Genomic DNA, 22,410 nt, shown 5'->3' with positions numbered 1-22,410 from the left:
ATCTAGTTCTGACGTATGGAATTGAAATTGATAACCTAAAAGTCTTTCCACAGAATCCCTCGCTATCGGATCATTATCTGATTACTTTTGATTTCTTTTTACTCGATTACACGCCACTCAGCAACAGTTACTACACTAGATGTTTATCAGATAGTGCTGTCGCAAAACTTAAGGAAAAGATTACTTCGTCGTTAAATTCAATACCAATACCTTCAGTAACAGAGGTTTCCCGTGCCGACTTTAACCTCTCCCGAATTGATCATTTTGTTGATAGCACCGTAGGCTCGCTACGAACAACGCTCGACTCTGTAGCTCCTCTTAAAAAGAAGTTAACAAAGCAAAGAAAGTTCGCTCCTTGGTATAACTCTCAAACCCGTAAGTTAAAACAAATATCGCGAAAATTTGAAAGGAATTGGCGATTAACCAAACTGGAAGAATCTCGTTTAATCTGGACAGACAGTCTCAAAACTTATAAGAGGGGCCTACTCTATGCCAGAGCAAACTATTACTCAGCTCTAATAGAAGACAATAAGAACAACCCCAGGTTTCTTTTCAGCACTGTAGCCAGGCTGACTGAGAGTCAGAGCTCTATTGAGCCTCGTATTCCCTTAGCCCTTAGCAGTAATGATTTTATGAGCTTTTTTAATGACAAAATTCTAACTATTAGAGGCAAAATTCATGACCTCCTGCCCTCAGATAGTACCTATCTAACCTCAAACACAGCTGTAAAATCTAATATATATTTAGATTGCTTCTCCCCAATTTCTCTTCAAGAATTGACTGCAGTGATTTCTTCATCCAAATCATCAACGTGTCTCTTAGACCCCATCCCAACTAGGCTACTTAAGGAGGTCTTTCCTTTAGTTAACACTCATATATTAGATATGATCAATATATCCTTATTAACAGGTTATGTACCACAGTCTTTTAAGGTAGCTGTAATTAAACCTCTACTAAAAAAGCCCACCCTGGATCCAGAGGTGTTAGCCAACTATAGACCAATATCTAATCTTCCCTTTATGTCAAAGATCCTTGAGAAAGTAGTCGCAGACCAGCTGTGTGATTTTCTCCATGATAATAATTTATTGAGGAATTTCAGTCAGGATTTAGAGTGCATCATAGCACTGAGACAGCACTAGTTAAAATTACAAATGACCTTCTGATTGCTTCAGACAAAGGACTCGTCTCTGTACTTGTTTTATTAGATCTTAGTGCGGCGTTTGACACAATTGACCATCAAATTCTGCTGCAGAGACTGGATCACTTAATTGGCTTAAAAGGTTCAGCACTAAGCTGGTTTAAATCTTATTTATCTGATCGTTTTCAATTTGTTGACGGTCGCAATGAACCATCCTTACGTACTAAAGTTTGTTTTGGAGTTCCGCAAGGTTCTGTGCTCGGACCAATCCTGTTTACTCTATATATGCTTCCTTTAGGTAACATCATTAGAAATCACTCTATAAATTTCCATTGTTATGCGGATGATACTCAGTTGTATTTATCAATGAAGCCAGAAGAAAGCAATCAATTAACTAAACTCCATAATTGCCTTAAAGACATAAAAACTTGGATGAGCACCAATTTCCTGATGTTAAATTCAGACAAAACTGAAGTTATTGTTCTTGGCCCCAAACAACTCAGAGACTCTTTATCTGATGACATAGTTTCTCTAGATGGCATTGCTCTGGCCCCTGCCACTACCGTAAGAAACCTCGGAGTAACATTTGATCAAGATTTGTCTTTTAATTCTCATTTAAAGCAAACCTCACGGACTGCATTTTTTCATCTGCGTAATATTGCGAAAATTAGGCCTATCCTGACCCGAAAAGATGCAGAAAAATTGGTCCACGCTTTTGTTACCTCAAGGCTGGATTATTGTAACTCTCTATTATCAGGTAGCTCTAGTAAGTCCTTAAAAACTCTCCAGCTAATTCAGAATGCAGCAGCACGTGTACTAACAGGAACTAATAAACGCGATCATATCTCTCCTGTTTTAGCTTCTCTGCTCTGTCTCCATGTAAAATCCAGAATTGAATTTAAAATCCTACTGTTAACTTATAAAGCTCTAAATGGTCAAGCTCCATCATATCTTAGAGAGCTCATAGTGCCATATTATCCCACCAGAACACTGCGCTCTGAGAACGCAGGGTTACTCGTGGTCCCTAAAGTCTCCAAAAGTAGATCAGGAGCCAGAGCCTTCAGCTATCAGGCTCCTCTCCTGTGGAATCACCTTCCTGTTACGGTCCGGGAGGCAGACACCGTCTCCACATTTAAGACTAGACTTAAGACTTTCCTCTTTGATAAAGCTTATAGTTAGGGCTGGCTCAGGCTTGTCCTGTACCAGCCCCTTAGTTAGGCTGACTTAGGCCTAGTCTGCCCCCTATAATACACCGGGCCCCTTCTCTCCTTCTCTCTCTCTCTCTCTCTCGTAAACTATTACTGCATCTTGCTAACTCGGCCATTCTGGATGTCACTAACTCGGCTTCTTCTCCGGAGCCTTTGTGCTCCACTGTCTCTCAGATTAACTCATCTCACAGCGGTGCCTGGACAGCGTGACGTGTGTGGTTGTGCTGCTGCCGTGGTCCTGCCAGATGCCTCCTGCTGCTGCTGCCATCATTAGTCATTAGTCATACTTCTTCTGTTATTATACACATATGATTATTGTCACACAGGTATACTGCCAGGTATTAATACATACTTTCAACATATTGTACCGCAGTAACCAGAACTATAACTATAATATTATTACTTCCATTAATGTTGTTGTAAGATACTGTCATTACCTGCATATCTCTCTCTCTCTCTCTCTCTCTCTCTCTCTCTCTCTCTCTCTCTCTCTCTCTCTCTGTGTCATATGGATTACTGTTAATTTATCATGTTGATCTGTTCTGTACGACATCTATTGCACGTCTGTCCGTCCTGGAAGAGGGATCCCTCCTCAGTTGCTCTTCCTGAGGTTTCTACCGTTTTTTTTCCCCCGTTAAAGGGGTTTTTTTGGGGAGTTTTTCCTTATCCGCTGTGAGGGTCTTAAGGACAGAGGGATGTCGTATGCTGTAAAGCCCTGTGAGGCAAATTGTGATTTGTGATATTGGGCTTTATAAATAAAATTGATTGATTGATTGATTGATTATGTGTATCTGTAGTCGTTTTGTCTCTTTGTAGTCATTTTGTGACTCTTTGTAGGTGTTTTGTGTCTCTTTGTAGGTGTTTTGTGTCTCTTTGTAGGTGTTTTGTGTCTCTTTGTAGTCATTATGTGTCTCTGTGGTCATTTTGTGTCTCTTTGTAGTCATTTGTGTCTCTTTGTATATTGGTATATTTGGTATTCTTGGTGTATTTATCTTTTTTTGGTTGTTTTGTCTTCTCTTAGTCATTTGTTGTCTAATTGTAGTTCCTTTGCATCTGATTCTGGTCATTTTGTGTCTTTTTTGGTCATTTTGTGTCCCTTTGTAATCGCTATGCAGCTTTTTGTGGTTTTATTTCTCTTTTGTGTTTTTCTTTTTTTTTTTTTTAGTCTGTTTGTAGTCGTTTTGTGTTTTTTTCCCTCACAGAGCTAAAACATCAGCACCTCTGTGAGAGTTCCTGCTAGGTGGCAGTAACACACCAACACTTTCACATTTGCATGAGGACACACTCATCTTTATGTCGTCATTTGTGTGAGACTTTATAACTCCATTAGTAAAAGAGAGAAACACACAAACCACCAAACTGCAGACAGATATCTTATTTCCACTGAAGACGAGGGCTTTCTCCAGGATTGTATGTACATGTCCCGTAATGCTCATCATGTCTGCCTCAGTTGGTGTGATGTAATCACTGGCGTTTAATCCCCCTGCACAATCAGCAGTGATCTGATCACCAATAATCCAGTGAAAGGGGGATTTTTTCATGCAATTGTGCTGAAAGCATCAGCGCTATAGTGCTGTGGGCGTACTTTCTCAACACTGTGTCATTACATTCTTTAGCTGCACCAGAGGGGATGGAAACCACACTCTCTGGTGTCGGCTCATGTCAGGTATTTCCACATAAGTAGATTTCAAATGGGGTTCAGGGTTGAGGTGTGTGAACTGCCGCCTTTGTCTCAAAACCTACAAACTCTCAGTGCAACACATCCGTCTCATACTCTGTACTGGAACTATGTCTAACTGCATCGTCCCTATCACATAAAATGAAGAACAATAAAACCTCAGAATGCGTTGAGTGAACCAGCGTTCAACACAATAGTGAGATCAGACGCCAAAAACCCTGGTGCCCTCTCACAAGCCTCTGGAGCCACTTGAATGATTTGATCTGGTCCACTTGTAAATGCTGCAGTGAGAATACGAACAAAAAAATATTAATAAAAAGTCAGACAAATATTAATAAAACATCTGAAAAAAAATCAACAAAATGTTAGAATTCAAATTAACACAAGAAGTTTGTGCTCTAGAAAAGGATCAGCACTCAGTGAATAACCTCCTAAGCCCTATGATATGGCAAAGCTTAGAAAAAAAATTAATAAAATGTCTGAAAAAATATTAATAAAATGTCCAACAAATATTAATAAATTATACATAAAAAATATTAATAGATTGTCAGAAAAAAATATTAATAAAATGACCCAAAAAAATTGATAAATATGTGAAAAATTATTAATAAAAAGTCAGACAAATATTAATAAAACATCTGAAAAAATTATCAACAAAATGTTAGAAAAAAATAATAAAATGTCTGAAAAAATATTCATAAAATGTCCAACAAATATTAATAAATTATACATAAAAATATTAATAGATTGTCAGAAAAAATATTAATAAAATGACCAAAAAAATAGTGATAAAATATGTGAAAAATTATTAATAAAAAGTCAGACAAAAAAAAAAATGTCTGAAAAAATATTAATAAATTGTCCATAAAAATATTCATAGATTGACAAAAAAATGACAGAAAAAGTATTGATAAAATATGTGAAAAATCATTAATAAAAAGTCCGACAAATATTAATAAAATGTCTGTTACGACCTGGCTCTTTGCTCCCGTCATAATGATTATGGCCACAAGAGGTCGCCGCCCAACAATACACCTGAGTAGCCATTTCTAATTGTAACAGTAGGTGTGGCAGGCCCCTTCTCATCATATATATGACACTTACATCCACTGGTAACGTGGAAAATCAACCAAACACGTGAATATTCAAGGTGTTTGTTAAGAGTCCTGGATGTGTTCACTCTCAGAGCCAGGTGACCGTTGAGGAGGAAGTTGATGTGCGATGGTGACATCGTGAGTTTTATGCAGAGGAAGTAGCAGATTTCTAAACATGAAGTAAAACAGAAGATTAATTGCCACATGCTTCCTGTTTCAAGCTAAACTGCAGAAAGGGAAACACCTGAACCCAAATCTAAATTAGCAGCAGAGCAGAAGAGTGCAACGAAATAAAGCACTTTAACACAGACGGCTGTTAACCCTTTGGTTCAGAGCAGAGCTGCAGCCTCTGTGTGATGAGGTCCACATGTCTTTAAACATATCTACAGATTGTCAATGGGCTCTTCAAGGTAAATCAAGGAGTACTTCAGAGGGCTGTTGAGGTTTCAGAAAGAGCTTCTAGATTTTCCTCAGATCGAAGGGTCCTTGTAGACGTTCATCAATCCCTGCTTCAGTTCCAGGGGGCAGTGATTCTTATCCCTTATTATGTTTTCTTGTATCAGTGTTAAAACTGAATTCTGGGCTTCAGGTTTGTTCCTAAAATGCACACAGATACATCATCACACTCGGTCCACCCCTGCTGTCCACACGTTGTTTTCTTTCTTCCCAGTGCTTCATCAAAATGTGCTCCCAGCGTGTGAGTTTTGTTTCTGCGACTACAGTATCTTAAAGGAAATGGCCACTTCAGAATGAAAACACAGACAGTACTTACTGACCCTCATGCCGACAAGAAGTCCAGTGTAGTTTTTAAATCCATAAAACTTGTTTGGGGTGTCGGAGGATAACAGCTAACCAGCTACACTTGAAGTGCACGGAACCCACATTTTGAAAATGTAATAAAACTCCACTAATGCATTTCAAAAACGTCAGAATGGCTCGTCCGTTGTAATCCAAGTGCCCTGAGTTTCGCGACGAGAGACAAGCCGTTCTGACATTTTTGAAATGCATTAGTGGAGTTTTATTACATTTTCAAAATGATTGTGGACGTGGGTTCCATGCAAGTGTATGGAAAATTCCGGCTAGCTGTTATCCTCCGATACCGAACGGGTTTTGTGGATTAAAAAAACTACACTGGACTTCTTGTCGGCACGAGGGTCAGTAAGTACTGTCTGTGTTTTCATTCTAAAGTGGCCATTTCCTTTAACACTAACGTTAGCTACATAGCTAATGTAACGCTACATTAAGGCAAGACCAAAGCGCTAGAACGATAAGCATTGCTGGTGAGAGCGACGTCTGGGGTGCATTGCTTGGCCTGCTGCCCCCGCGACCCCACCCCACAAGGGAAACTGCCCATTGGTCCGACCATATTAAACCCATTGTTCCGAAGTCCAGTTGTTCCGAAATCATCATGATGCCCTGTGGTTAAGGTCTGGTTAGGTTTAGGCACAAAAACCACTTGGTTAGGGTCAGGAAAAGATCATGGTGTGGGTTAAAATGAAAAAGAAAGTGACAGACACATAAGCCGTGAGCCTGCTCCGCCTCAAGCCGATCGCGGCGCACCATCAAGGTAGAAATACGCCCACTGGGAGCCGTTCAGCACCGCAGACCGTCGGACTAATGGGGTGTCGGACCAATGACATGGACCCCCCCGCAAGTGGATGAAAATGGATGGATGGATTTTAGTAATGAGGCAATGCAACGTGCTTTACATGAAACATCAAAAGCACTGACGCAAAGTGCGAAAGACACATTATGATGCCATTAAAGAGCTTGAGAATAGAAAATTTAGACCAGTTGCCGCAGGTGTATAAAATCAAGCACCTAGCCATGCAGTCTCCATTTGCAAACATTTGTGATACAAAGTAAGTCACTCTGAAGAGCTCAGTGACTTAAAGCGTGGTACTGTGATAGGATGCCACCTTTGTGATAAGACGGTTTGTAAAATGTCATCCCTGCTGTCAGTGATATTATCAGAAAGTGGAAGCATTTCAGAAGAACAGCAACTCAGCCACGAAGCAGAAGACCACGCCGAACCACAGAGTGGGGTCGACGGTTGCTCAGGCGCAAGGTGCGTGAAAGTCGCCAACGCTCTGCTGATTCCATAGCTGAAAAGTTCTGAGTTTCCACTGGCATTAATGGAACGGGTTTCCACGGCCGAGCAGCTGCACGCAAGCCTCACATCACCAAGCCCAATGCCAAGTGTCGAGTGGAGTGGTGTAAAGCACACCGACACTGGACTGTGGAGCAGTGGGGTGACGAATCATGCTTCTCTGTTTGGCGGTCAGATGAGCGAGTCTGGGTTTGGCGGATGCCAGGAGAACGTTACCTGCCTGACTGCATTGTGCCAACTGTGAAGTTTGGTGGGGGAGGGATAATGGTATGGGGCTGTTTCGTAGGGTCTGGGCTCGGCCCCTTATCTCCAGTAAGCAATCTTAATGCTTCAAGACATTTTGGACGATGCTGTGCTTCCAACTTTGTGGCAACAGTTTGGGGACGCCCCTTTTCTATTCCACCATGACTGTGCCCCAGTGCACAGAGCAAGGACTATGAGTTTGATGAGTTCGGTTGGGAAGAATTTGACAAACCAACCCCATCGAGCACCTTTGGGATGAACCGGAACCAGATTGCGAGCCAGGCCTTCTCCAGCATCAGTGCCTGACCTCGTAAATGCTCTACAGAATGACTCGGCACAAATTACCCCAGAAACACCCAGAAATCTTGTGGAAAGCCTCTGAGGAAGAGTGGAAGCTGTTGTAGCTTGGTGTAATGGTCAGGCCTCCAAATACTTGTGTCCATATCGTGTATTTAATTTGATATTTGATTTTAAAAACGCTTCGGCCCCCAAGGAGAGCGTTTGCCTGTAAGGAAATGATTTTTAAAATCTGTAATCATATCTGTACGTGACGTAAACAGACGAATATCTTAAAATGTGACGCCCTGAACTCTTTTACATCCACTCAGAAACTCTAACATTGTTTTTATTCTCTTTATCGTCAGATCAGCTTTTGTTTGCTTGGACTTTGTTTAAACATCAGAGTCAGATCATAATCTCAGACTTGATAAGAAAGCTTTCAGCAGCTACACATTTATTTATGGAGGAGTAATATCGAGATAACGCTCTGCTGCTGCTGGTGAAAAAAAACCTGTGAGGGGTCACTTCCTTATTTGCGCCTGACAAAGGTTATAAAGTGAGTAATCAGTTGCACTCTTTACTCTCCTCCTTCACTGTTTCCTGCTTCCTTCTCTAATATCACTGTAGCACACACACCTACACACACACTTGTTGAGAGGCGCTCATCATGGGGAACTTTGCTGCCAACGAGGGACTCTCCGTCTTTGTAATTGTGAGTTTATTTGATTTTTCTCCTGCGTTTATATCTGCTTCTTAAAATCACATTTTTAAAGTGTGTGGATTTGATAGAATGGAATCTCAATATATTTCTGTTATTGCATGAAATGTGGCCACAACGTAGAGTTTAAAAAGTGCCAAAAATTTGCATCAAATGTCTGATCGGATCCAAAATATTGCTAACTTGGATAGTTCTTGATTTAAATGAACTTTTATATTGTATTCTATTAAGAAAAATTATATTTTAAGGGCCGCGAGATGAAGATAAAGTAGGAAAAACATGTTTCAACTACAGGTTTTATCTAATCTTTGCTTTTCTTGTGAATTATTGGATCATTTTAGAAATTTGAGAAATGATTCAATGATTCAGCCAGTGACAGGAAGGCGTCACAAGACGACAAATCTTTGAACTAAACCCAAAATAGTTGAGAACCGCTGCCGTTTATGAAATTTAAAAGCTCGTCTCTACTTCGTCTGGAGAATAAAATCTGTTGGACATTTTTCAAAAAGTGTGCACAATATTTTTTTTTTCTTGATTTAAACATTTTAAAATTTCAGGAAAAAAAATATGTATATATATATAAACATACAATTAAAAAACAACAACAATTGAATTACATTCTAAAATGCAACGTTCCCAAATTGCTGAAAACAACTACTTTTTGTGGCACTTTGCTGCCACGATAAGTTTCGCAACTCTGCCTAGAGGGAAAAAGAATGGTTGGAAATAAAACAATTGTGCGCAATATTTTTTCTTTTTTCTCAACCTGAACATTTTTCAAATTACAGGCCAATATATTTAAAAAATAATAATTAAATTACATTTGAAAATTCGACTTAACATTCCCAAATTGCTCGAAAAAATGTAAAAAAGAAAATCATATATTTCCTTAATTAAGTCAAATTGTTTTCTTGGTTGCACTGCTGAAACTCATGTACGTAACCGAATTATATCTGTGAAAAAATTAAACTGTAAAATTGAAACTTTATTCAACCATATCGCCTGAAAAAAAAAACGTCAGCATCGTTCATTTCTGCAAACCACAGATACATTTGTGAATTATTATGTAGCTGATACGTTGAAGCTTTATGTTTCAACAATGCTGTGGTTAACGTGTCGTCAGGTTTAGGCACAAAAAGCACTTTATGGTCAGGAAAAGATCATGTTGTGGCTTCAAATACCTAGTTTTCGTGGCACTATCTCGACAGGAAATGCAGCGATGTCTCTCTATACCACAACCAGTTTTGTTTTTTTTTAATCTTGAGCGACCTTTAGGTGACCTTTAGATGACAGAGTCAGCTCATACACTATGCCATTATAGAAACGCTCATATGATACCTGTGTAAAGTTCATTGAATTTTTTTTGTTAATGACCTTTTTTCCATGATGAAATCGAGATAATGACGTGCTTAAAATAAATCTTGACAATAAAAACTAAGACAAAATCTATGTTTCATTTTCACTGACGAGACGTGGAGAAAATGTAAAGCCGAGAACAGCCGTAATTTTTTTTGCTTGTAATGATCTTCAGATGCCTGATGAGCCACAGGCTGGTAAACTCCAGTAAATAGTCTGCACCAGGATGTTTGGGTTGGTGCGAGTTGTGAGCTGTAATTCAGCAGTAAATAATCAGCCGTGTGTGTCTGACTGTGGATGGTGGAGCTGCTGAATGGATTTGTGGAGTTTGTTAGTTGCAGCGGTGGCTGTTAGCAGCTAGCTCCGCTCACAGCCTTCACAGCTTCACCCCGCAGGACTCCACTCAGTCCGGACTGGAGAAGGTTTGTGGGTTGATGGTGTTTGACAGGCAGGTAGGAGGCTCAGTTATCTGTGAGTGTAGCTGTGCTGTAAGTAAACAGTCTGAACTCAGATCAGTTTTCTCTGACAGAGATGAAAGTTTAGTTTGAATCACCAACTCTGTGAGAGGACACACGAAATGTTGATACACCCTGTCACCTTGATTCTAATTTCTGATACCTCTGTGAGCTTAATTGCTTGATTCAGATGTTTCATCCATGGATTCTGATTTATTGTGATTTATTGGAGTGAAACTTTTGTTTTAACCGGCCGTGTGTTTGCATGTGTGTCACAGTTGGTGTGGCTCGGGATCAACGCCTACCTGTTTGTAGAATTCTACAGGCGCTTCCTGGTGGAGAGATGGTTTTACACCAGGGTCCTGCTCGGGGTGAGTCTGATTTACACATGCTGATTTTTAATTCATTCATTTCATGAATTACTTTTGGTCTTTTTTGAGCTGACGTTGCACCTTTATCAGCTCTGTCTGTGAGCTACCGTGCAAACAAATCAAACAACTCATGAAGGTTGCATGAAAAGATCCATTTCCAAAAACAGGACCTGACCCTTTTCACTTCCTCAAATTGCTGTCCTAAAATGTTCCAGATTAACATCATCAAGCTGCTTGAATAGCAGACACTGCAGCCCACTCTTCTTTACATCTTCTTCTCTTTTCTTTTACTGCACGTCCTGCAAAAGAATGCAGCGTGCATAGCTGCAATCATGATTTAAAGAGTAACTTTGGTAGTTTTCACCTGCCTACACCTTATTTCCTCGTGTTTTTTTTTTAATGTCTATGTGACAACAATATTTTTTTTAAAATCGGTCCAGTATTTCACAAATGTATCGTCATGTTGTATTTGTGGGGAAAATGTCCAGATAAAGACAAGTGTTTGTCTGTGAATGCTGCGAGTTATAGTGAAGCTGATTTGTGTTTGAAACTGTCTCTATGAAGCCATGTTTAATGTGTGATTAATGTGTGTTTTGAATCAACTAAACTTTACAGCACTTAACACTTAAATGAAACACACGCTGAAAAATATTTGACTGTAAATTACTGGCCACTAGTTGCATCGCTTTGGATCTTTATTAGAGCTTAAAATAAAGTTGAGGGAGCATGAATGGTGCTGTTCAGCAGGACTGAAGTTAAACCATCTGAGATGCCACAGAAAGACAGATTAAGTTTCAGCAGGTGACTCATTTATCTTCCAGTAACACAGTGCGGCAACATAAAACCCTCGACACTTCCCGCAGGCCTCACTATTCAGTCCAGGCAGCCAAACACATCCACACCCGCACTAATCGCAGCTTATCACCACCACCTTCTAGCCACGCCTCGCAGTGAGGGGACGCAGGTCTGACACGAGCGTTAAAGTTTGCTCTGTGGTCACAGCTGGCTTCACGTTACACTGAGTCAACACCGGCGGCTGCACAGCTGCATCCACCTGAGCAGAAGTGAAACAGAAATCTGCTGCTTTCATTCACTTTTCTTATGAGCACCAAATATAGAAAGACAGGAAACAGTATTCAAAGTCATTCACAGAGCTTTAAGGGGTAGAATGAACAGTATAAAGTAATCTGATTACACTTTGAAGTAACCCAACACTGTGTCTGTCCCATCAGCAAGCTCTGCCCTGGGCCCGAGCTCCGGCTGCCTGCCTCAACTTCAACTGTATGCTCATCCTGCTGCCGGTTTGCAGAAACCTCCTTTCCTTCCTCCGAGGCACCATCCAGGTAAAAACACCAAACAGCAGACTAGAGTCACAAATTTGATGACTTTAGACCTGATAAAATCCAAAATACCAAGTCTTGATGAAGATGTGGACGCCTGATTTGTTCTTTAGGTGAGTTACTGTAAAGATCTTCGACACATAAAACAACTCGAGAACGCACCTCAGGAAAGTCCACAATGCTGATCTGTTTTCCTGACACAACCGGTCGCAGCTGATTTGCTACATCTTTCGAAACGTCTCCTGAATTCAATCCTTACTCATGACTTGCAGAACAATTTGTTGATCCCACCTCTACCAAACCAACACATTCTCACTGCGACCGCGTCGCATATCAACGTTTGGTCATGGTCTTTCCACGTCCACATATGACGTCCAAGGTACCCTGGGTGTGTTGGTTGTTGACGTTCTGGGACGCCGTGTCAACTTCAGCCTGTTACATGCATTGTCTGTTTTCAAAATACACTTCTGTTTTCACAGGAAATGTACAGTTTGCATACAGTCTCTTTCAAAATAAAAGCACTACGTCGGTACACCTCAACAACAAAAGCACGTGGTTGGGTTTTTAAAAGAGAAAACCGCCCTCCCGGGTGAAAGTCAGTGGTTGTTGGACCCATCTACCACCTTTCCCAGCCACCCTAGTCAGCCTTCTCTGACGCCCTTAAAGGGATAGTGCACCCAAAAATGTAAATTCAGCCATTATCTACTCACCCATATGCCGAGGGAGGCTCAGGTGAAGTTTTAGAGTCCTCACATCACTTGCAGAGATCCAAGGGGAGAGGAGGTAGCAACACAACTCCACCTAATGGAGGCTGACGGCGCCCCAGATTCAAACATCCAAAAACACATAATTGAAACCACAAAATATCTCCATACTGCTCGTCTGTAGTGATCCAAGCGTCCTGAAGCCCCAACATAAAAAGCTGTTTGGAAAAACCTCATTTGGACTCTGTTTTTAGCCTCGCTGTAGCCTGTGAGTTCAAATGACATTTTTCCAAACAACTTTTTATGTCGGGGCTTCAGGACACTTGGATCACTACGGACGAGCAGTATGGAGATATTTTGTGGTTTCAGTTATGTGTTTCTGGACGTTTGAATCTGGGGCGCCGTCAGCCTCCATTAGGTGGAGTTGTGTTGCTACCTCCTCTCCCCTTGGATCTCCGCAAGTGATGTGTTTTGCAAACGTATGCCACTTGTATCCACTGATAACGAACATTTAAAGCCCTGATAACAGCTGAACTGTTTAGTCAGGCGGCAGTTTAGGAGGAACACCCACTCTACACGGACTTTCATCGCCTTAACTTTCGTTTGTGTCCTGCCGCGTTTCCCCCCTGACGCTGCCAAGAATCATTAAACTGTAACAGCGACCAGCCGCGTATCAAGCTGACGTTAAAGGACGGAGTGAAACTGGGCTGGCTATACAGCATTAAAAAATTCAGCGATCTAGTCTAGGACTGAATTTATCTGCTAACACAATTTTTGTTGTTGTTCGGGTTTATTTTTAACATTGCAATATTTGTCTGTCTTGTTTGCATTCAGTGCTGCAGCCGCACAGCTGCTCGCCAACTGGATCGAAACCTGACTTTTCACAAGCTGGTGGCGTACATGATCGCCTTCCATACAGGTATTGATTTTACAGAAGACGTTAGCGAGTGTTGAGAGATAATAAAATGATGTCAGATTTTTCTTCACTGATTCAGAGGAAGTTATACGACAGTTTCTGACAAAGCACAACTTAAAATATGTTAAAATATGAGGGGTCTTTAATTAAGAATCAAACAAAAATAAAAAAAAAACAAATGTCCTCATGAGACCCACACTTTTGTTTGGTATGCATTTTTAATTTCTCTTAGCTATTTGGGATCAGTAGGACCTGATAAGTGTAAAATCTAAACATTGTCAGTGATCTCAATCTCAAGTCTTAATGTCCTAAAACGAGACGATAATAAAGTCCCATTGTCCTCAAACAAGTACTTCCTAATTGACAGTGTCTTATCTTGTCTCTCTTCTTCCTCACACCTTCACAGCTGTGCACATCGTCGCCCACTTGTTCAACTTCGAGTTTTTCATGGACGCCCAGCTGAATCGAAACAGCAGCTGGCTACCCTTCGTCCTGTCCGAAATCGGCACCAATGACAACGCCGCCTTCCTGAACCCCATCAGGTCCAACAAGACGGTGAGTCGAGGTTACAGCAGAGTTCATACATGTAGTCGGACGCTTCTTCTTGAGGTGCTCAAATCTGTGAAATCCAGCAGCTTGTTGCCAAATTTGGTGTCAGAGTTAGAAAAAATAAGAGTATTACTTCATGTAACAAACTTCCTCTTTGGAGGTATTTGTCCTCAGAGATTGTGTCATTCAGAGAAACTTCCTCTTTAAAGTATTGAGCGTTTCTTTGAAAGATGTTTTGTGTCATCACAATATAAACACAAAGCCTCTTGTGGGCTTTTCTCGTGTGGTGTGTGGAGGAACTGTGGCAAAACAGACGGCGGTAGATGAGGGAAGTTAGCCAACGAACACGACCTGCAGGGGTGTGACTCAAGTGGAAACAAATGTTTGAGGTGACAACCCTGTGACCACGGCCCACGCCATGACTAATGCGTGCTATTTGTGTGTTCGATGCAGAACCCTACCATCGTCATGTTCACCACCATCGCCGGGCTGACCGGCGTGGCCATCACGCTGGCCCTCATCCTCATCATCACTTCATCCATGGAGGTCATCCGCAGGTCCTACTTCGAGGTGTTCTGGTACACCCACCATCTCTTCGTCATCTTCTTTATCGGGCTGGTGTTCCACGGGGCTGGGTAAGAAATCTGCATTTATGTACTGTCTGCTAGCCTTGAACGCTACGAGCTCCACCTACAATAACCATAATCATTCCTCCTCTGCAGGCGGATTGTGCGAGGACAGACAGCCAATAGCCTGAATACAAGTGACCCCCAGGTTTGCGCCAGCCAGTTTAACAACTGGGGAAAGAACGGGTCCAAATGTGCCATCCCAGAGTTTGCTGGAAACCCACCAGGGGTGAGCTTCTAGAGACCGCTGGGTGTTCATGGGAAACACTCATCTCAGTCCAATACTTTAAGTATGTTACGTCTTTTATTCATGTCTGCATACTTTTTCCAACTTTTACCTTTTCTCCAGACGTGGAAGTGGGTGGTGGCCCCGATGTTCCTCTATGTGTGTGAGAGGATCATCCGCATTTATCGATCCCACCAGAAAGTGGTCATCACCAAGGTGTGTATGCTGTAATAAACAGTCAACTACAGGGAGTTTTAAAGGTTCTGTATGTTGCTTTTGACCAGTATCGATTGGTTTCATTGCCAATGGGCGAACAGATTCTAACGTTAAAATCTGAGACCCTCCCCGACATTCTCAGTTGCCTCTGTAACAGCCTGTAGACTGAATGCAGGGCCGAATTTTCCGAGAAAGTCCAAAGGATGTCACGCAATGCGTCTTCCCAAGTGTCTTGTCTCTCTAACAGTGCGCAACAATAGCTAACATTAGCTAAGACATGGAGTCTGCTAATGTCCGCAAAAGGCCGAGATGGACCTTTACCGTGCACCCAACTCCCCCCGATTAGCAAACTTTCTGTTGCTGCCATTACATCGATTTGACCCTGAGCTACTGCTGGCCATCAGTCCAATCTGAACCCAAGGGTTGGGTTTTCCGCTGGCTGAATTCAAGTTGCTACAGCGGCTATGATCCAAGCTCACATCCACTGCCCTCCCGGGGAAGTAGTGTCCTAGCAGCACGGAGTGAGGCCGAGGGTCGGTGAGCTGTCCTAACGAGCTGATACTGCTAAGGTTACAAAGCAACCAACACCAGATCAATGCAGCATAGCTTAGTTAAAGCCAGCTCGTTACCTTAGCTTACTTACTCACTAATATTATCACTCGCAAGTCGGTGAAGATGTGTGGACATCGCATTTTGAGTTTACTTGACTTGTTGTCCTCGTTCGTGGACACTTTTTGTGCCATCTAGTGGCAGTACGAGCACACTACACTAATCCACGTAAAAACAAGATGGCAGCCATCTCTGCCAAGTCAGTCTGCAGCTGATCCCGACACAAAAGTGGACGAGGTGATCAGATGTTATGGTTGGAACGTGTTTATGTATGATTAATAATGTTTGTAGTTTGATATGGCAACAAAGTTGACCACTTTTAGCAGCAGGAACAAGATAAGACACTAAGTCTTTAAGGTTCACTCGTTCAAACTTTCATCCATGTTTAAGTGTCTGCAAAACTGTATATTTGTCCCACTCGTCCAACACATTGGTATAGAATAAACACCAAATCTAGATGACTCTTAAAATCAAATTATTTATGTGTTTTTTGACATATCACTTCCAATTATCAGGGTTTGAACTGTGGGTTGCACAAAAACAAGACATTTGCAGACGTCAGTTTGGGCTCTGGGAAGTTGTGATCGACACTTTCTTGAACAATTGCACAGAAACAAAGACAAATCAATAATGAAAGTACTTTTAATTTCAGCCTGTTTTTGACAAAGAAGCCTCGATAAAAGGGCCTAATTATAACTAATAACCGCGTACCTGTCCCTCAGGTGGTGATGCACCCCTCCAAGACTCTGGAGCTGCAGATGAAGAAGAAAGGTTTCCACATGGAGGTGGGTCAGTACGTCTTCATCCAGTGTCCGTCCGTCTCCAGGCTGGAGTGGCACCCGTTCACCCTGACCTCCGCGCCCGAGGAGGACTACTTCAGCGCCCACATCCGTATCGTTGGAGACTGGACCCAGGAGCTGTACGAGGCCTGTGGAGGAGACAAAACGGAGCCTCAGGAGGCCTGGAAAATGCCCAAGTATGACAACAGGGGAAGGGGGTGATAAAAAAGGCCTGAAATTGCTCATGATTACATGATTGCACCCTCCGCCTGCTCAATGCAGCACTGCTTAGAAGAACTGCCAACGGGGGTCACATTTACAGCCCTGAGGGGTTCATTGTCAGTGCTGGTGACGGTTGGTGGAGTGGAACTCAGACAATACTGTCCGCCAATATCAGATCAGATTGCCCACAGTGATCCTGCTGAGTAAGCTGGAGCATTTTCCGGTTCTGCTTTCAGACAAGAAAAGGAAAGAATGGAAAGAACAGGGGAACGAAGAGATATACTTTGACAACTATCACGTTTTCACACATGCTTGAAAAAACATTTTTGGCTTGTGACATCGTTCAAAAAAGCCGATGTCTAGATGCTTTCTATCGTCGTGTTTTAAGTGTTTGAGTTGTTAAAGGGTAACTTTGGTATATTTCAACTATGAGCCAAACTTTTAATGGTTTTTGTGTCTAAGTGTCTCGTGGGAACACATTTTTAAAATTCGTCCAGTATTGACAGACAGCGCTGCAAAACAAGCTGCAATGTAACCCCACGTTCAAAACATCAGTGCACGCCCACTAGAGTGTTCTTGTCACTGACAGGCTCAGGCTGTTCCCCTCGAAATACTGGACGAATTTCAAAAATGACGCACAGAGACTTTCAGACACGCTGATGGATAAAATGTTTGTGTCTCCCATCATGACCAGTTTCTCTTGTGATGTTCCTCAGGGTGGCCATAGACGGGCCGTTCGGTACGGCCAGTGAGGACGTGTTTCGTTACGAGGTGGTGATGCTGGTGGGCGCGGGAATCGGCGTGACTCCCTTCGCCTCCATCCTCAAGTCTGTGTGGTACAAACGCATCCAGAACAACCAGGATGTCTTCACCAAGAAGGTGAGAGAGACCTGAACGCTGACAAAAGACCTCTTACGAACTTTTGGCGTGGTCCTCACTCAGGAAGAATTTGGACCCTAAAGTATCCCTCTAAAGTCTTGGATACATCCCTGATTTTAGCGCCAGCCTACCACAGTTAGTAAAGTGACCCTTGTGTGTTGCCGTCCTCCAGATCTACTTCTACTGGCTGTGCCCGGAGACGCAGGCCTTCGAGTGGTTCGCCGACCTGCTGCAGTCTCTGGAGGGTCAGATGGCGGAGAAGGGCGTGACCGACTTCCTCAGCTACAACATCTACCTCACCCGCTGGAAGGAGACCGAGGTGCGGCCGGCGTGTTGGAAACATCTGCTAAACTTGAAACTGAAACTGCCTGTGGTGCAGTGTTTTTTAAAGTCTGTGTTTTTCTCCATCAGGCGGCGCACTTCCGTGTTCACCACGAGGCTGAGAACGACCCAATCACAGGGCTCAAACAGAAGACGCTGTACGGGAAACCCAACTGGGACAACGAGTTCACCAACATCGCTTCAAAGCACCCGGGGTGAGCACGTGACCCATCATCTTCACACTGCATACACACTGTGTATACACACACACTGCATACGCACTGTACACACTGCACACTGCACACACACACACACACCACACAGTGCATACACATTGTACATGTCATACACACTGTACACCTGCATACACACTGTACACACTGCATACACACTGCATACACACTGTACACACTGCATACACACTGCACACTGTACACACTGCATACACACTGTACATCTGCATGCACACTGTACACTGTACACACTGCATACACACTGTACACTGCATACACACTGTACATCTGCATACACACTGCACACTGTACACACTGCATACACACTGTACATCTGCATACACACTGTACACTGTACACACTGCATACACACTGTACACTGTACACACTGCATACACACTGTACATCTGCATACACACTGCACACTGTACACACTGCATACACACTGTAGACACTGCATACATACTGCACACTGTACACACTGCATACACACTGTACACACACACCACGCATTGCATACACACTGTACACATTGCATGCACACTGTACACCTGCATACACACTGTACACCTGCATACACACTGTACACACTGCACACACACTGTACACAATGCATACACACTGTACACACTGCACACTGCACACACTGCATACACACTGTACACAGTGCATACACACTCTACACCTGCATACACACTGTACACTGTACACACTGCATACCATACACACTGCACACTGTACACACTGCCTACACACTGTACACACACTGTAAAAGCTGTGTATAAAGCTGTGTTTTCTGTCCTCAGCACCAAAGTGGGCGTGTTCCTGTGCGGCCCACCTCAGCTGGGGAAATCTCTGGAGAAACAGTGTCTGTCTCACTCTGAGGCTGACGTCAAGTTCATCTTCAACAAGGAGAACTTCTAACGGCGCCCGGCAGAGACAGAGGAAACATCCAAGTACTGAGAGCAGCAGCAGCAGCAGCGGAGCTCGTGACACATGTCACACCACACACGCCTGTTATTTTAAACATTTACAGCCGTAACCATGGCAGCCTATCGCCAGCCTCCGCTCTGCTTCTCACCACGCTCGTTTTGCAAAGACCCCGCTGTTGCTCAAAAATGGAGGATGTGGTATTTTCCACATTGCCTTCTTCTCCTTTTGTGTTACAACAATAAGTGAAACTGTTGCTTTCAAAACTTTTCTTCCTATTTCTGTTTGTTGGTGCCAGAGGTCCAAAAGTTTTATGTGCTGCAGTGGAGCTGATTAGAAGCTTCAATATGCTAAAAACAAGTTTCAAAAACAAACTCAAGCTTTCTAGAGTTTTTTTGTGCTTTGCTCGTAAAAAAAGAAAATGCTTGCTGTGCCTTTTTATTGTTGCCAAGCAGCCACGCCATCACCTCCTCACCCTAACCTTCCTGTGTCATCAATCTACTGTAACTTTTATTGTATGTATCCTGCAGTAATGAGTGTGTAGCTGCTGCCATGTTGAGGCAGAGGGTGCTGTCTGTAGCTCTGGTTGAGGGTGAGAGGCTGTCAGCAGATAAACAGAGATCTGTGTGGGTACATGAGACCCTAAAAAAGAGGCTGGATCATGGGGAGTACCACCAGTTGGTCCAGGAGCTTCTCCTCCATCATGGACGTTTACAGGCAGATTTTAGGATGACTCAGGGGCAGTTTGACAACCTGCTGTCTATCATCAGGCCGTATAGCTCTGGGTATCCAGCAACCACTACCACCAGTTTCTCCTCCACTGTTTACCAGCTGTAGACTTGTTGTCGTGACCACCACAGAAGCCCCGCCTCTCAAATCATCTGATCAGACAATGGAGAAAACGTGGAGAACGTGGGCCACTTCTCCACTCTGAGTTTAGGGTTTTGTCAACCCGAGGAGTTCAAAGTGCTCCAGGTGCCTAGAGTGAAGAAGTGCTCGGCGCACAAAACAGCGAGCAAAAAGCGCCATCCTCATTAAACCAGTCTATCGGCCAGTGGAAGTATATAACATGTGGATAACCAAACTTACACTCAAATTTCAGACGCCGTTCAGACATCACCTCGGACTCCTGTCAAACCAGTAATGTGTATTTCTGTCACCACTCACACTGTGTTGTGTCTAATTGTTGTTTTGCACCCAGCTCCAAGTGAAATCCCTGTTTCGGATAATAAACTTGAATTTTCAGAGAAGTTTTGTCGCAGTTTTATTTTCAGCCTAAATGGTTCTTCTTCAGCCAAATCAACTCTTTTAAAACCCTCTTAGAACAGCTGCACCGTCACAGGACGGCCACATTACAAACATATGATGATCTTATAGACCATGATGCATTGCTGTAGATGAAACGACCCAGCAGGATATGATAAAATAAATAATTATTTCAAATATTATTTGTTTTTGAGACCATATTGTATGCCATTACTTGCCTGTAATAAAAAAGAAATGAATAATATTTTTTAACTTAATATTTTTTGTTTTCTTTTTGTGTGTATTATTATTACCCTGTAATTAATTCAAAGACTAAAAATAAATTTAAATAAATAACTATTTGCCTGTAATTAACTTAAAGAATAAAATAAATACATAATTATTTGCCTGTAATTAATTTAAATAAAATAAATAATTTGCCTGTAATTAATTTAAATAAAATAAATAATTTGCCTGTAATTAATTTAAAGAATAAATTAAAAAAAATTGCCTATAATTAATTTACAGAATAAAATAAATAAAAAAACAACTACTTGCCTGTAATTAATTAAAAAAATAATAATTTTGTTTTGTTTCATTTTTCTTTGTAAGACTATATTGCGTGTCATTATTTGGCTGTAAAAAAATAATAAAATTAAAGTAGAGTACTCATTGTGACCCATGTCAGAGAAATGTTTCACTGAAGCTGCAGCTGGTAAAGTGCAGCGAACAGACAAACTTCATCTGTGATTGAACAGTTGAGGTAAGTTTGTTTGCCTCTGAACTGTGGTGTAAAAAGAGTCAGGTAAAGTGCCTCAAAACTGTCCCAGGGTGAAAGTGTTTGCTGATGAACATAATGAGCATTAGAGGATCTGAACGATGGAGAAAAAGTGAGGAAACATGAACAAAGGAAACATGTTGAACATCAGTGTGATAAATGAACATGTTGAAGAAATGACTGGACACTGTTCGCTCATAAATGTCTTCATGTTTATTTTCCTGCAGCTGAGGACAAAAATCCTCTCTGTCTGTCAGTGTTGACATGATGCACATGATAACCACAGAAGAAGAAGAAGGTTTGCAGCTGCTGCATGCTGCCAGGCGTCAGCGACACACACACAGCTCACTGTGACACATGAAAGCACTGCAGTGACGGCAGATCAAGAGAAACACATGAGGTCATGCATCTGAAGGCTGAAGAGTTTCCTCAGAGGTCAAAGGTCAAGCTTCCATCTGTGTGGCACTCTGTGGCCCCCTGCTGTCCACAGGCACACACTGCTTCACTGGTACTCATCCTTGTTTATATACATATATATGTGTGTGTGTGTGTGTCCTATGCAATGGCCACAGCAAACACACTGACCACACAGTACATGGTGCGGTTCTCCCATCTCACCGTGCAGCTTCCTGTAAACACAAACAAACAAACAAAAACAGGTGAGCCAGCTGACACTTGACGTACCATTGGATTATGATATGGATTTGAAAATTGGGTTTACATTTAACCTTTTACATTAAATAGACTTTGGATTTTGGTTGTACTCCAACACTGGATGACCATTGCATTATGGTTGTGTATGAAAATCATATTTACATCATATCCCAATGTTGACATTACATTAACCTCCTGTGTTACAGAGATCTTGGATTATGTTTGGACTCACGTTGAATACAATTGTTTTTTATATATATACAGTACAGGCCAAAAGTTTGGACACACCTTCTCATGCAATGCTTTTCTTTATTTTCATGACTATTTACATTGTAGATTCTCACTGAAGGCATCAGAACTATGAATGAACACATGTGGAGTTATGTACTTAACAAAAAAAGGTGAAATAACTGAAAACATGTTTTATATTCTAGTTTCTTCAAAATAGCCACCCTTTGCTCTGATTACTGCTTTGCACACTCTTGGCATTCTCTCCATGAGCTTCAAGAGGTAGTCACCTGAAATGGTTTTCC

General features: G+C 42.0%; 1 protein-coding gene across 1 annotated transcript; it reads left to right on the top strand.

The window, feature by feature from the left end:
• Window positions 1-8,334: 8,334 nt before the first annotated feature.
• LOC125884823 (cytochrome b-245 heavy chain) lies at window positions 8,335-20,669 on the top strand. Its single transcript, XM_049570066.1, has 13 exons — window positions 8,335-8,462; window positions 10,558-10,650; window positions 11,883-11,993; window positions 13,529-13,613; window positions 14,017-14,165; window positions 14,613-14,794; window positions 14,882-15,014; window positions 15,135-15,227; window positions 16,559-16,812; window positions 17,554-17,716; window positions 17,889-18,035; window positions 18,128-18,252; window positions 19,077-20,669. Exons 1-13 carry the CDS (start codon window positions 8,418-8,420, stop codon window positions 19,192-19,194), a joined length of 1,698 nt encoding a protein of 565 aa, XP_049426023.1. The 5' UTR covers window positions 8,335-8,417; the 3' UTR covers window positions 19,195-20,669.
• The last annotated feature ends 1,741 nt before the right edge of the window (window positions 20,670-22,410 follow it).

Source organism: Epinephelus fuscoguttatus, linkage group LG24 (genome assembly GCF_011397635.1).
Source record: "Epinephelus fuscoguttatus linkage group LG24, E.fuscoguttatus.final_Chr_v1".
NCBI lineage: Eukaryota > Metazoa > Chordata > Actinopteri > Perciformes > Serranidae > Epinephelus > Epinephelus fuscoguttatus.
This window is presented reverse-complemented; position numbering and strand designations above follow the sequence as displayed.